Source organism: Elephas maximus, chromosome 21 (genome assembly GCF_024166365.1).
Source record: "Elephas maximus indicus isolate mEleMax1 chromosome 21, mEleMax1 primary haplotype, whole genome shotgun sequence".
Taxonomy (NCBI): Eukaryota; Metazoa; Chordata; class Mammalia; order Proboscidea; family Elephantidae; genus Elephas; species Elephas maximus.
In genome coordinates, this window is record NC_064839.1 from 22,180,937 (window position 1) to 22,196,458 (window position 15,522).

At 39.2% G+C, this 15,522-nt stretch overlaps 1 protein-coding gene across 1 annotated transcript in view; it reads left to right on the forward strand.

Moving 5' to 3' along the window:
* LPCAT2 (lysophosphatidylcholine acyltransferase 2) overlaps window positions 1–14,848 on the forward strand; it is a 91,384-nt gene extending 76,536 nt beyond the window's left edge. The window contains exons 13-14 of the mRNA XM_049864135.1: window positions 8,883–9,018; window positions 12,845–14,848. Coding sequence (XP_049720092.1) covers window positions 8,883–9,018; window positions 12,845–13,026 — 318 coding nt within the window. The 3' untranslated portion in view covers window positions 13,027–14,848. The remainder of the gene's footprint in view (window positions 1–8,882; window positions 9,019–12,844) is intronic.
* Window positions 14,849–15,522: the final 674 nt, after the last annotated feature.

The following is a 15,522-nucleotide window of genomic DNA, read 5'->3' on the forward strand; positions in this document are numbered from 1 at the left end:
CTTTCATAGTGTTTGACTTTATGTTAGTTGAGTCGTTACGTTTTTCTTGGTTTTTGTCTTGAGTTATAGAGTTGTTATACCTTTTTGTGGTTACCTCATTATATACCCCTATTTTTCTAAGTAAAAACCTAACTTGTATTGTTCTATATCGCCTTGTATCACTTTCCATATGGCAGTTCAATGCCTCCTGTATTTAGTCCCTCTTTTTGATTATTGTGATCTTTTACCTATTGACTTCCATGATTCCCTGTTATGTGTATTTTTTTTTTAATTAATCTTAATTTGTTTGTTTTTGTGATTTCCCTATTTGAGTTGATATCAGGACGTTCTGTTTTGTGACCTTGTGTTGTGCTGATATCTGATATTATTGGTTCCCTGACCAAACAATATCCTTTAGTATTTCTTGTAGCTTTGGTTTGGTTTTTGCAAATTCTCTAAACTTGTGTTTGTCTGTAAATATCTTAATTTCGCCTTCATATTTCAGAGAGAGTTTTGCTGGATATATGATCCTTGGTTGGCAGTTCTTCTCCTTCAGTGTTCTGTATATGTCGTCCCATTCCCTTCTTGCCTGCATGGTTTCTGCTGAGTAGTCAGAACATATTCTTATTGATTCTCCCTTGAAGGAAACCTTTCTTTTCTCCCTGGCTGCTTTTAAAATTTTCTGTTTATCTTTGGTTTTGGTGAGTTTGATGATAATATGTCTTGGTGTTTTTCTTTTTGGATCAATCTTAAATGGGGTTCGATGAGCATCTTGGATAGATATCCTTTCGTCTTTCATGATGTCAGGGAAGTTTTCTGTCAGAAGTTCTTCAACTATTTTCTCTGTGTTTTCTGTCCCCCCTCCCTGTTCTGGGACTCCAATCACCCGCAGGTTATCCTTCTTGATAGAGTCCCACATAATTCTTAGGGTTTCTTCATTTTTTTTAATTCTTTTATCTGATTTTTTTTCAGCTATGTTGGTGTTGATTCCCTGGTCCTCCAGATGTCCCAGTCTGCATTCTAATTGCTCGAGTCTGCTCCTCTGACTTCCTAGTGTGTTGTCTAATTCTGTTATTTTATTGTTAATCTTTTGGATTTCTACATGTTGTCTCTCTATGGATTCTTGCAACTTATTAATTTTTCCAGTATGTTCTTGAATAATCTTTTTGAGTTCTTCAACAGTTTTATCAGTGTGTTCCTTGGCTTTTTCTGCAGATATCCTAATTTCATTTGTGATATCATTAAGCATTCTGTAAATTAGTTTTTTATATTCTGTATCTGATAATTCCAAAATTGTATCTTCATTTGGGAAAGATTTTGATTCTTTTGTTTGGGGAGTTGGAGAAGCTGTCACGGTCTGCTTCTTTAAGTGGTTTGATATGGATTGTTGTCTCCGAGCCATCACTGGGAAACTAGTTTTTCCAGAAAATCCGCTAAAAAAAAAACTGCAGTCAGATCCCTATCAGAGTTCTCCCTCTGGCTCAGGCTATTCAGATGTTAATGAAGCCGCCTGGGGAGGGTGGGGGAGGGAACAGAGAGATAGGAGAGTAGCACTTCAGAATATAGCCAGAGTTGCTTGTCTTGCTTGGAAAGACTATTATATCTGAGATTCCCGCGGGCGCGTCGCCTATGTGTGCTGTCTGTGTGGAGATTGCCCCCGGGGGGTCTGGCCCGCTGGAGTCACGGTCAGATCCTCCGCTTCCAGCCCCACGCCCAGCGTCAAGGCTCCCCTACTGGGACGGTGCACTCTCGACTCCAAAATCAGTCGCTGCCTCCCGGGGACTTCTCGTCCCTCCAGCCGCGTGGCCGTGCCGTCCCCGTGAACCAGGTGGGCCCCCTCCCGGGGTTAGTTCAGATGGGTGGAGTAGCTCCCCGTGCTTGTGCCGCGACCGAGTGTCCCGGCTGGAACGCTGTTCTCCCCGCTCCAATACCAGTCGCTGCCTCCCGGGGACTTCTCCTACCGGCTGCGTCCCACGCCGCCCGCGCGACCCGGATGGTCACCTTCCCGGGGTTAGTTCAGGGGGTGGAGCAACTCTCCGTGTTTATGGCGTACCTGCGTGCAGTCCAAATCCCTGTGGGACGGTTCCCCGGCTCGGGTGCTGCTCTTTCTGCTCCAAGATCAGTCACTGCCTCCCGGGGACTTCTCCTAACGGCTGCGTCCCACGCCGCCCGTGGAACCGGCTAGTCCCCCTCCCGGGGTTAGTTCAGGGGGGTGGAGCAGGTCTCTGTGCTTGTGCCGTACCTGACTGGTATGCTGGCTCCAGGCTCTGGAAACAATCGCTGCTTCCCCGTATTAGTTCGTTCTCCGTCTCTAAATCTGTGTTTGTTGTTCAGGGTTCGTAGATTGTTATGTATGTGATCGATTCACTTGTTTTTCCGTGTCTTTGTTGTAAGAGGGATCCGAGGTAGCGTCTGCCTAGTCCGCCATCTTGGCTCCGCCTCCTTACCAACTTTTTTATATTGACCTCTTCTTGTTCAGCCACTTGGTCTCTTCACTTCCATCCAGCATGCCAACAGCAGACCTTTCCTATTCCTCTTCTCTAATCTTACCTCAGGAATTAACCTCTTCCTGAGGTAAGACTGTCTTTTATCTGAGAAGAATATCCCATTGTGTCTTAGTTTCTTAGGGCTGCCATAACCAAAATACTTTGTATGTGGGTGGTTTTGAAGAACAGACATTTAGCTTCTCACAGTTTAGGATGCTAAAAGTCCAAATTCAGGGCACTGGCTCTAGGGGGAGGCTCTGTCTTAGTCATCTCTGGGGGAAGATATTGTTCAATTTCTGTAGTCCTGGCATCCTTCGATTCCTTGACCATCTCCACACAGCATGTATCTTCCTCTCTGTTTGTGCTTGCTTCTCTGTGCCTAACCTGCTCTTCTTTTTTTTTTGGAAAAAACATTTTTTTAATTGTACTTTAGATGAAGGTTTACAGAACAAACTATCTTCTCATTAAACAATTAATACACATATTGTTTTGTGACATTGGTTACCAACCCCACAACATGTCAGTATCCTCCCCTTTTCGAGTTTGCATTCCCTAAACCTGCTTTCCTGTCCCTTTCTGCCTTCTAGTTCTTTCCCCTGGGCTGTTGTGCCCCTTTAGTCTTGATTCGTTCTATGGGCCTGTCTAATCTTTGACTGAAGGGTGAACCTCAGGAGTGACTTCATTACTGAGGTAAAAGAGTGTCTGGGGGCCATACTCTTAGGGTTTTTCCAGTCTCTGTCAGGCCAGTAAGTCTGGTCTTTTTTGGGGAGTTAGAATTTTATTCTACATTTTTCTCCAGCTCTGTCTGGGACCCTCTATTGTGATCCCTGTCAGAGCAGTCAGTAGTGGTAGCTGGGCACCATTTAGTTGCGCTGGACTCAGTCTAGTGGAGGCTGGGGTGTTGTGGTCCATTAGTCTTTGGACTAATCTTTCCCTTGTGTCTTAATTTTCTTCATTCTCCTCTGTTCCCGATGGGACGAGACCAGTGGAGTATCTTACTTAGATGGCTGCTTACAAGCTTTTAAGATGCCAGAGGCTACTCACCAAAGTAGAATGTAGAACTTTATAAACTATGTTATGTCAGTTGAGCTAGACGTTCCCTGAGACCATGGTCCCCACAGCCTAATTGGCTCTTTTTATATCTCAGAAGTGAAGAGATTTAAGGCACCAATATGGCCTCATTAACATGACAAAGAAAGCTCTATTCCTAAATGGAATTATATCCACAGGTATAGGGGTTAGGATTTCAAAACATATTTTGGGGGGACGCAATTCAATCCATAACACACTGTGACTGTGACAAGCCTCCTTTCCTTTATTATCTAGGGAGACTCTTCCTCCAAGAGTCCTTTCTTATATCTTCAAGACCAACTGGGACAGCCTAAGGAATTTTCATGCGTTCTTCTGTTGCTGACAAAAGAGTGCCTGAGTTTACTTTTTTATTTCAGGTTGGTTTAAACAGAGTTTACTGCTAGGCCCAAAGAACCTAAGTGGTTGATGCTCAGCAGATGGCCATAAGGCAGGGGCCAGAACTTTTTCCAAGTTTAAAATCTTTGGCTTTTACAGACTTATTCATCATAAAACCTAAAATTATACAGATAGCTAACTTATTCTGATTCAAACATTTCTGTTTCTGTTTTGGGATTGTATGTGTAATTATAAGCTTAGTTGGGTAAATGGTCACTTTGAGTTTACCAGTGAAAGATCTGATAGAAAATTTGGCCCTTAGTCACAGTAATTATTGCTTTTAGAGAAGTCGTGAGATTTCTGTCTAGCCTAGATCTTGGTTTGTGGGTAGAGAAAGGGAGGAAATGAGGACCTAAAACTATAATTAGCTCTATTTCCAATAAAGTGAATGTCATGCTTTACGTTAGTTATTTTTTAACTTTGTTTTTCAGGTGTGTTTTATGTTTTTGAAAATGTTTTTTGCATGCTTTTATTTTTTGTATAATAGTATCGTTTTGCATATAGGATCCTTTTATATTATTTTAGTGGGTAGCACTTGACAGTTAACAAAATACTTCCATTTTTTATCTCATTTCATCTTCACAGTGACTATTAGAGGTAAAATATTATTTCAGTTTTTCAGAAGCAAACAATAGGAATAGACTCTGGCTGACTGGATCCAAAGAGGACTATGGAGTAGGTGTGAGGGAAGGTTCACAACCAGGCTGTTTCAGGGATCCTGGCTACAGGAACTCCCTTGGGCCTGCAGTTGGAATGAGCAAACTGTAACTCTGTTTGTAATTCAAATTCCAGTGAAGATCCAAATGGTCTTGGGCCAAGTGCCTGCTAGGAAAGTCAGGATTATTTTTTATTTTACTTTAGGTGAAGGTTTACAGAACAAACTAGCTTCTCATTAAACAATTAGTATACATATTGTTTTGTGACATTGATTGCCAACCCCATGACATGTCAGCATCTCCCCTTCTCAACCTTGGATTCCCTATTACCACCTTTTCTGTCCCCTCCTGGTTTCTCGTCCTTGCCCCTGGGCTGGTGTGCCCAGTTAGCCTCATTTTATTTTATGGACCTGTCTAATCTTTGGCTGAAGGGTGAACCTCAGGAGTAACTTCATTACTGAGCTAAAAGGGTGTCCAGGGGCCATACTTTTGGGGTTCCTTCAGTCTATCAGACCAGTAGGTCTGGTCTTTTTTGTGTGTGTATGAGTTAGAAATTTTGTACTACATTTTTCTCCAACTCTGCTTGGGACCCTCTGTTGTGATCCCTGTCAGAGCAGTTGGTGGTGGTAGCCAGGCACCATCTAGTTGTGCTGGACTCAGTCTGGTGGAGGCTGTAGTACTTGTGGTCCATTAGTCACTTGGACTAATCTTTCCCTGTGTCTTTGGTTTTCTTCATTCTCCCTTGTTCCCAATGGGGTGAGACCAGCGGAGTATCTTAGATGGCCACTCACAAGCTTTTAAGACCCCAGATGCTATTCATCAAGGCAGAATGTAGAACATTTTCTTTATAAACTATGTTATGGAAAGGAAGGATGTTTTGATTAAGAGTCTCGCAGTATTCTTTGCAATGGGGAGATATTATTGGAGATGTTATTCCTCCTAAAGAAACAGTGTTAACCTTCCTGTTGTTGTTGTTAGGTGTCATTGAGTCAGCTCCAACACATAGTGACAATAGAATGTACAATGTACATTCTGTTGTCTATGTACAATAGAATGAAACCCTGCCAGTCCTGCACCATCCGCACAATTGTTGCTGTGTTTGAGCCCATTGTTGCAGCCACTGTGTCAGTCCATTTCATTGAGGGTCTTCCTCTTTTTCATCAGCCCTCTACTTTGCCAATCATGATGTCGTTTTCCGGGGACTCGGTCCCTCCTGATAACATGTCCAAAGTACATGAGATGAATCTTGCTATTTGTGCTTCCAAGGAGCATTCTGGCTGTACTTCTTCCAAGACGGATTTGTTTGTTCTTCTGGCAGTCCCTGGTATATTCAATATTCTTTGCCAGCACCATAATTGAAAAGCATCAATTCTTCTTTGGTCTTCTTATTCATTGTCCAGCTTTCACGTGAATATGTAAAAAAAAAAATAAGGCTACGAAAAATACCATGGCTTGGATCAGGCACACCTTAGTCCTTAAGGTGACATCTTTGCTTTTTAACACTTTAAAGAGGTCTTTTGCAGCAGATTTGCCCAGTGTAATACGTTGTTTGATTTCTTGACTGCTGCTTCCATTGGCATTGATTGTGGATCCAAGTAAAATGAAATCCTTGATGACTTCAATATTTTCTCCGTTTATCATGGTGTTGCTTATTGGTCCAGTTGTGGGGATTTTTGATTAAGCTTTGTACCAGAGCATAAATCAGGGGGCTTACCTTAGGTCTAAGAAGCCCTGGTGGAGCAGTGGTTAAAGTACTTGACTGCTAACCAGAAGTTCAGTGGTTCAAATCCATCAGCTAGGAGAAAGATATGGCAGTCTGCTTCCATAAAGATTTACAGCATGAAAAACCCTGTGGGGCAGTTCTACTCTGTCCTAGAGAGTTGCTAGGAGTCAGAATCAACTCAATGGCAATGGGTTAGTTAGTTAGTTACCTTAGGTCTGGGAACTTCATAGCAGGGAGACTGTTGAGAGTGATAAGTAGGTATGGGGAATTGAGGGGTTGACCTGGGACAGTTGTGGCAAAGGATGGATATAGAAGAAGTAACAGGATGGACACTAGAAGGGAACTTACACAGAAGTGAGAGTCACCGATGCACCAAAAGTAGCAAGAATTTAGACTAAAATGAGTTGGTTAGAATTGTTTAGGGACAGAAGGTAAAACCGTAATATAACTTTGAAGACAGCTTAGAGCCTGTGAGGAAGGGGCTGTGATGGAGTCTTAGCAGTTATTGTTAGAAGTCCAAGGCCCATAAAGAGCCCTGGAGGTACAGTTTGTGAAAAGAGATGCTAATTCGCTTTCACTTTCCAACTATCTTATCCCCCTTTAGCAGGAAATAGACCGGAAGCCAGTGCTTTCTCAGCTGGGGGCAGCAAACTTCAAGTTATATCTTCCCTCCAAGCCTCACGGGCAATTAGAACACTACTCAGTATTTGCTTGTTGTTTTTCTCGTGATTATACCACTATCTCTAATGCCTATCTTTCTGCTTTTGCTCATGTGCTTGATCAAAAGTAGATACCTAACAGCAGGAGCTCTAGATATTTTCCGCCTGGATTGGGATCCCAGCCCTACCACTTACTAGCTTTGTGACATTGGGAAGATCACCTAACTTCCATGTGCCTCAGCTTTCTCATCTGTAAAATAGGGCTAATAATGGCACCTCCCTTACATAAGACTACTGTGAGGGTTAAAGGAGTTAAGACATGTAAAGTGATTTGAACATTTTTTAACATTACCTGCAAAGACTAAGTGCTTATATCACTAAAAATCGTTAATACACAGGAAAGGATTTGAATATGGGATATTAACTATCCATCAGTTATCTCTGTTTTGCTACTTGACTTTCATTCAGTCCATCCCACCTTACTGCCTTCTTGGCCTCCTGCTATAAACACATTTGGTCTCTCTCTCCCTAAAGCCATTTGTACTCCTGGCTATAACTTCATTTATCTCCTCCTTTTATTACATAATTTCTGGAATGAAGAGTCCGTTACTTGTCTCCACTTTCACCTCTGTTTCGTTCCTTAATTCCATTACCATCTGGCTTCCAGGCCCTTGAAACTGTTCACTAAAGTCATCGAGACCTCCTAATTATCAACTCCAGCAAACGTTTTTGCTTCTTCTTGGCCTTTCAATGGCATTTTACTCTTCTGGGCGTTACCACTGTCAGAGTTACTTCTTTCCTGAAAACCCTCCCTTAGCTTCCAAGATGCATGCAGTTTGTTCCTGGTTCTTTTGTCTCTCTGGCTCTTGCTTCTCTAAGTCTTTGCCAGTTCTCCTTCCCTACATGTACTGTTCTTGTTATTTCCAGGGCATTCCCTTACTCTATACATTCTCTCCAGATAAGCTCAGACACACCCATAGGTTCAGATTTTACCTGAATTCATATCTCAAGCCTCATCATTGTCCTGAGCTGATATGCTGAAGCTCTTACTTCCTCCTAGCATCTTTAACTCAGATTCCACGTATCTAGGTCTAACTCTTGATCTATCTTGGCACCTGTTCCTCTGCCTGTTCTCCTACTCTTGGCTAATGTAACCCACTTCCACCCAGTTGCCCAAGCCAGGAAACCTCAGCCATCTTTTTTCTTTTTCTTTAAAAATTTTCAGCCTCTTTGGCTCCTTCCTTTCCATCATTATTGTTGTTGGGTGTTGTCGACTCAACCCTGACCTATAGTGACAGACATCTAATTGATTGCAAGGCCTATCTTTGCTTATAAATTCTGTCCCTTCCTACCTTTCCCTGCTTCTGCATCCCAGACTCTTATTTGGTTTTTCTGCCTTTAGTTTCGTCAACCTCCTGCCCCAATCCATCTTCCACACTGCCTAAAACAGAGTCCTCACCTCACACATGATCACATCACGTCCTTGCCATTACCTAGAGGACTGGTTGTGGCATTTATCCACCATGATCTGGTTCCTGCTTGTCCTTAGTCTCCTGCCTTGAGCCCCAGGCTATCTATCACCTGCCATTCCTTGTATATTCTTAACATCTTGTCATGTTCTAAGACCCAACTCAAATGTCACTTCCTCTGAAAAGCCTTCCCTGACCTCTGGGTAGGATTCATTATGCTCTCCACAGGGTATACTCACAATTGTTATTGCCCCTATTTTAATTCTGTCCCTTTTCACCACTAGACTGTAAGTGCTATGAGGGCATAAGCGTGTGCTTTCTTCACACATGTATCTCTGGTCCCTGGCACAATAAATGTTTGAATTATTAACGAGTTTATTTTCCTTACCATTATTGCTCTGGGGGAGCTAATTCTTATATTTCATTTTTTTTTTTTCCTTCAGCTCTTTGATGTTGACGAGGATGGCTACATAACAGAGGAAGAGTTTTCCACCATTCTGCAGGCTTCTCTTGGAGTGCCTGATCTTGATGTTTCTGGTCTCTTCAAGGAGATAGCCCAAGGAGATTCTATTTCCTATGGTGAGTAGCCGATTTGGCCTCCTGATTTAGTTTACAATGAGGGCATCCAGACTATGAATTGACCCTCATAAAAGAATGTTGTTTTCCTCAGCTAATTATATTAGTAATACTAATAATGATGATGACGGTAATTATAGTAAAAGTAGTAAAAAAAAGAAAAAAATTTAAAAAAAAAAGTAGTAGTAGAGGTAAAATAGTAATAAACCCATTGTCACTGAGTTGAATCGAACTCCTAGTGACCCTATAGGACAGAGTAGAACTGCCTCATAGGATTTCCAAGGAGCAGCTGGTAGATTCAAATTGCCAACCTTTTGGCTAGCCACTGAGCTCTTAACCACTGTGCCACCAGGGCCCCGTAATGGTAACAGTAGTAGCTAATTATTGAGGATATATCATATGCTAAATAGTCTCCTAAACATTTTACATGTATTAACTCATTTAATCCTTACAGCAAAGCCTATTTAATCAGTATTCTTAATTATTCTTATTTTAGTGAGATAAAAAGAGTTTAAGTAACTTACCGAATATTACCTAGCTAGAGAATGACAGAGCCAGGATTCAAAGCCCAAGAAAGGCTGACTTTAGAACCTTAACTTCGTCTCATATCTGTCATGTATGCAGCCCTCCTTGAGGGTCTTTCCTGCTATAAGTGTGGTGGCCAGGCTCAACTGAGCAAATTAACTAAGCTGAGTTGTAATCACAGGAGAGGGATATGGACCCCAAAAAACCAAACCCATTGCCATCAAGTAGATTCTGACCATAGCGACCCTATAGGACAGAGTAGAACTGCCCCATAGAGTTTCCAAAGAGTGCCTGGTGGGTTCAAACTGCCAGCCTTTTGGTTAGCAGCCGTAGCTCTTAACCACTGTGCCACCAGGGTTTCCAGGGATATGAACAGATATCCAAAAATAATAGTAGTAGCTACAACATTTATTGAGTGTTTACTTGTGTAAGTTTCCACTTTCATTACTTATGTCGTCTTTGTAGCAGCCCCTGTGAGGTAGGCACTATTATGGAGGAAAACCTTGTGGCAAAGTGGCAGGTCCACCCATCAGTGACTGACTTTTCTCCTGGTAGCTTGAATCCACACATCAAGACAAGTCCATGTATCTGAAGTGTCAGTTTCCATATATTTCACAGTATAGTCATCTACTGAGAAGCATACCTCAGTGGAGAGGCCTAGGCAATAGCTTCTCTTCCTTGGCTTTGTTGTGGTCCTAGATGGCAGGTTGGCCTATCATTCCCCATCTTTTCCCTCAGGTTGGAGGAGGATTTGTCTTGAAAAAAAAAAATTTTTTTTTTTTAATGGTGTTCAAAGAGTTTCAGCTGGTTAAATTTCATGGGGTGGGGAAATTAGATCACATACTTCCTTTGTTCTTCGTTTTTAGTTACTGTCATTTTGGGTGCCCTTTATTAGTCTATTTTAGGTAATTAGATGCCTAGGACACTTACTCTGTTGAGTTCGTCTTTTAAAAAATAAGACATAAAATGAGGAAGTATATACTGAAACAAAACATATGAGTCATAAACCCCATGAGTACTAATTCTTTTCTGACCATTTTCCTTTGATTAGTGAGACATTCTATTACTCTGAGCTCCCAAACTTTGAAAAAACTATTTTGAAGAACTTTGTTTAGTGGAAGCTAAGACTACAGATGATTCACAGTCATAACCTGTCAATCATAGTAATTTTTTAGAGAAATCTCTGTTCTTTGAGTCCAGCCCTTTTCGTTCCAGAATACACAGAATGTCTCTCTGTCCCTAATATTATGCAAGTCCACTTTTGGTACAATGGAGGAATGTTTGAGGTATTTAAGTATGGATTTTATAAAATAGTAGGTATTGATATATGCCATGAATGTGGTCATTTAAGTTGTTTAAATGTGATATTTTACATTGTTTTTGCTCTTGGCTTTACATTAGACAAATTAATGGCCAAATTCCACTTATAGCCAGTTCACAAGAAACTTCTAGAAATGACTTACTCTTTAAGGGCCACTGACATCCAAGCAGAGGACAGGGCTCTTGATCTTTTGAACAAGCACAAGTCTTGAAATTAAAAATCTTGGTTTCAGTAGGTCAGTTCTCATGGTGACTTATCTTAAGTACTCAGTGTCTCAATCAGTGAAATAGACTCATGCAGATGGACTTTTACTTTGGATGCTAAGAAGAAACAACAGCTTGTCCAATTTGGAAATACGAAGTGGCCTGTTAAGGCAAAATAATGTTGTAATTGCAAAGAGCGATTTGGGCTGAATCTAGTGACTTCCTCATCACTAAAAAAAAAAAAAAAAAGCCATACCAATTGCTGTAGAGTTGATTCTGACTCATGGTGACCACATGTGTGCAGAGTAGAACTTTTCAAAAACAAATCTACAGGCCTTTCTTCCAAGGTGCCTCTAGGGTGGGTTTGAACCGTCAACCTTTCAGTTAGTAGTCAAGTGTTTAACCATTTGTGCTACCCCGGAACACCTCATTGCTAAGACCTAGTTTTTTGTCTTCAGGAATTGTTAGTCTAATGTACCACAAGAATAAAGCAGAGTCTTTGTTATCAGAGGATTTAAAAAAATAATAGTTACAAAAAGGACATGTTTTTTTCAGAGCCAAGCAGCAAGCTGATTCATAGATAAGGCTACTTTTTTGCTCTACAAACTCTGTAAAGCTTTTTCCACCCAACTGAAAGAAAACAGAGACATTTCAAAATTGAGGGCAATATCATATTTTAGAAATTCCAGGTTATTGGAGGCTTGAGGTTCAAAACCTGATGGTTAATGAAGTAAGCCATCTATATTTTTACCTCAGTTCCTAACTCTGAAATACTTGAGATAAAAAGAGGCCCTCTACTCAGAGGTCTTGTGGTATGATTCCTACATATTGTACACTCTGTTAGCCATTACTGATCATAAGTCAAAGTTCAGCTTTTCGCCATTTTGTGTACCAGATATAAGGGTTAAAATGTTAAAAAAAGCCAGATATAATTTTTTACTGCCCTTGGTAATAGAATTTTTAAACCTTTTGTACTGTGAAAAATGACAAAAAATATAGAATACTGAATAAACATAAAACATAATGAAGTTTTATAAAGTGAACACCGGTGTAGCCACCACTGAGATCAAGGAATAGAGCTTTTCCAGAATTCCAGAAACCTCTTGTTCCCCTTCTCAACAACAGCCCCCTCCTCCCTCTTCAGGGAGGGAGCACTGTCCTGACTTGACAAAGAATCTCTACCTTTGTTATTCTTTAGAGTTTTACCACAAAAATATGCATCCTTAAATATTCTATTTTAGTTTTGCCTAAGTGTTTGAACTTTATATAAATGGAATCACACAGCACTTCCTATTTTGTGTCTGGCTTTCTTCATTCATCCACATTGTTGTAACACAGCTGTTCATTCATTTCCATTGTTGTATAGCGTTATGTTACACTAACATGCCACAGTTCGTCATCTATCCATTTCTACTGCTGAGAGACACTTCAGTTTGTTTCCATTTTTTTTGCCTGTTTTGAATAATGCTGCTATGAGCACTCAGCAGACAAGTGCAGGGCACTCAATAAAGTGTCTTTTACATGTCTTCTGGAGCACAACATGCACATGTCTCTAGATCAGTACCTAGGAGTAAAATCAATGAGTCATCGAGTACACACATCATCAACTTAACTAGATAATGGAAACACTGTTTTCTGTCGTGGTTTTACAATTTGTATTCCTACCAGCAGTGATTGTAAGAATTTTGCAATAATTGTATTATTAAGGTCATATGTCAATCTGCATCATGCTAAAAGAAGATTCACCCCAATTTACTGGATTTTTTTTTTCCTTTTCTAGAGGAATTTAAAAGTTTTGCCCTAAAGCATCCAGAATATGCTAAAATATTCACAACATACTTAGACCTCCAGACGTGCCATGTGTTTTCATTACCAGAAGTCCGGGCAACTCCCTCAGTTACAAGTAATAAAGTAAGTCCTGAAAATCATGAAGAAAGCACTTCAGACAAAAAAGATGACTGAAAGCAAATATTCTCAATGAGGAAGACTCCATGGCTTTCACTTGAAATTGTAAACATGTTTATTGATAATATTTTAAATGTGCTAGTTGAGTAATGATGATGCTTAAGATGGAAAGTTTTTTTTAATAAAAATGATAAGTTTTCTTACTGAAATTGCTTTTATTCACATATGTATAACATGTTCATTTTCTTTTGTGTTATATTGTACTTTACTGATTGGTTTGCTAGTGGTATATATGATGTTTTTATGGATTTTCTGGTTTAATATGCCTATCTAGATGAATGCAATGGCTTACTTATTAACTGGTGAGGATTAGTCAACACTGTAAAGAGTTTCAAAAGTATAAACACTTTTAATCTACTTTCCTTTAAAGAAAAAAAGTAATGTTCTCCTATCTCTAATCCATTGCCATTCTGGAAATGAGAATGAAGAGTCTGAGGAGCATAGCAGAATTTTTTATAACTTCATAGATGCATTTTTTTTCCATTTACATTTCAGTTTCTGAGATCACTGAATATGGGTGGGTTGGAAAGGGGAGCTCCATTAATTAGATGGCACTTCTTAAGAGCTCATATTCACTTTAGCATGCATCTGTATTACAGATTTCTTTAACCATCTGCCAGGGAAATCATATTCTTTTATACGCTTGAGGTTTACAGGTTTAGAGCTTTGTTTTAAAGACAGTTACAGATGCCAAAGGCTAAGTGGGAATTGCCTTATTGAAGGTAACATTGATTGCCTAATGAGAGTAATGAATTGTTGGCCACAGAGTTGAATTTAATTTGAATTGGATGGTTTAGAATGTAGAGCTTGTTCAATAAATGAATCAGATTTGCTCTATTTATATAATATTAAGATTAATCTATTTTACCGTCTAAATGGGAGTTTTAAGAGTTCTCTCAGATTTTAGAGTTTGTCTGAAATGTCTGTATGGAAGACACAAGAGACTTCAAAGTGTCACCAGAGTCTAGGGAATCAAAAAACCCGAGACTGAAACTCTGGCCCCAAACAGGAATCTAACAGAGACATTTTCCCTTTAAGTTAAGCATTATTTCCCACAAGTGCCATTTTTATTGGGTGTCATGCATGTATACTGTTAATATTATGTATCATTTATGTTTAAGATTTTGACAAAGAAACAATTTATTAATGTAATATAGAAAATAGTTGCTTCATATTCTGAATTCAGTCTTCGAAATCAAACTCTTTGTTCTGGCTATGTGTCTGAATGTATTGGTGATTCACCCCCAGGCTAGTTTTTTAAAACTATCTGTGAAGTAGAAACAATCTTCACCAAAGTCTCAGGAGAGTTGTTGAAGTTTATATTTGATCAAGAATCATGATTTCAAGTTAGTTTCAATATTAAGCAGTAGTGTTCTAATTTAACCGGTTAAAATGTATTTGGAATTGAGTATCAAAAACTTGCATCCTCAATTATATATAATTGTTTGCTCTTTATTTCTCTTAGAGCTATTTAGACAAGGCATTAAATGAACTGAAAATAATTGTTTAAAAAATCAGGACAGTTTACGTTTATAATAGTGTTTGTCATATGCAATTGAATGTATGTAATACTCAGGTACCATGATATTTTTTTGTTTTTAATCACAGGAAAGCCATATAGTTATTGTTAATAGTCATTAAAGAGTGGCACTGTAAATTAAAGGTGTTTTTTTTTTATATATATAAGAGTCTTGTAAATGATCCCATCGTTTTGTTTTAAAATAATATTTTATGCTCTTTTAATTCCTCTAGTCTGTCAATGTAATATTCCTATTTTATTATTATATTACCAAATAAACAAACATGCTACATAAAATCATTCTTGGCCCTTAAAAATTCCAGTTTTGTCATTTTGTCTCAAATATACCTTTTTAATATCATGGTTTGAATATAAGTTTGCATGCTTGTGAATGTGATTAATCATTTTTTGCATTTAAGCCTCATGAAATGTCAGAAATGAATTTATTCTAATGAAAAACTAAAATTTTACCCAAAGTAGCAAAAGTTGACTTTTGACTGGTTGGGTTGTGTATAATAACACAATCATGATCATCAGTATTACTATAGACCAAACCTCTGCTTTTATGCCATCTCAGCAAAGATTTCTTTCAAAGAGGCTTTTGTCCTCTTAGGATTTAAAGTAAGGCATTAAATTTCATTAAATCAGTTAAATGCACTGTGTTTTTTTTCTAATAGTTTGAAAAAAAGGTTACTCTTTGAAATGAGAAATACTAGATGCTAAGACTTCTAAATCATAAAAAGTTTAATCAGAACAGTTCTGTTGAAGGATAATGGCATACTGAATGCTTATAGACTAAGTCACTTGCATCGTGTATATTTAATCCTCCTCTGCCACTCAGCTCCTTCTCTTCTTTCCCAACTTTTTCTAGCAGAGTTAGGGGCAACCAGCCAATCTCATTATACTCATTAGTCTGACAAAAATTTTTAAGATATCAAATACATGGTCATCCAGATTCTTGCCTTTTATAAATA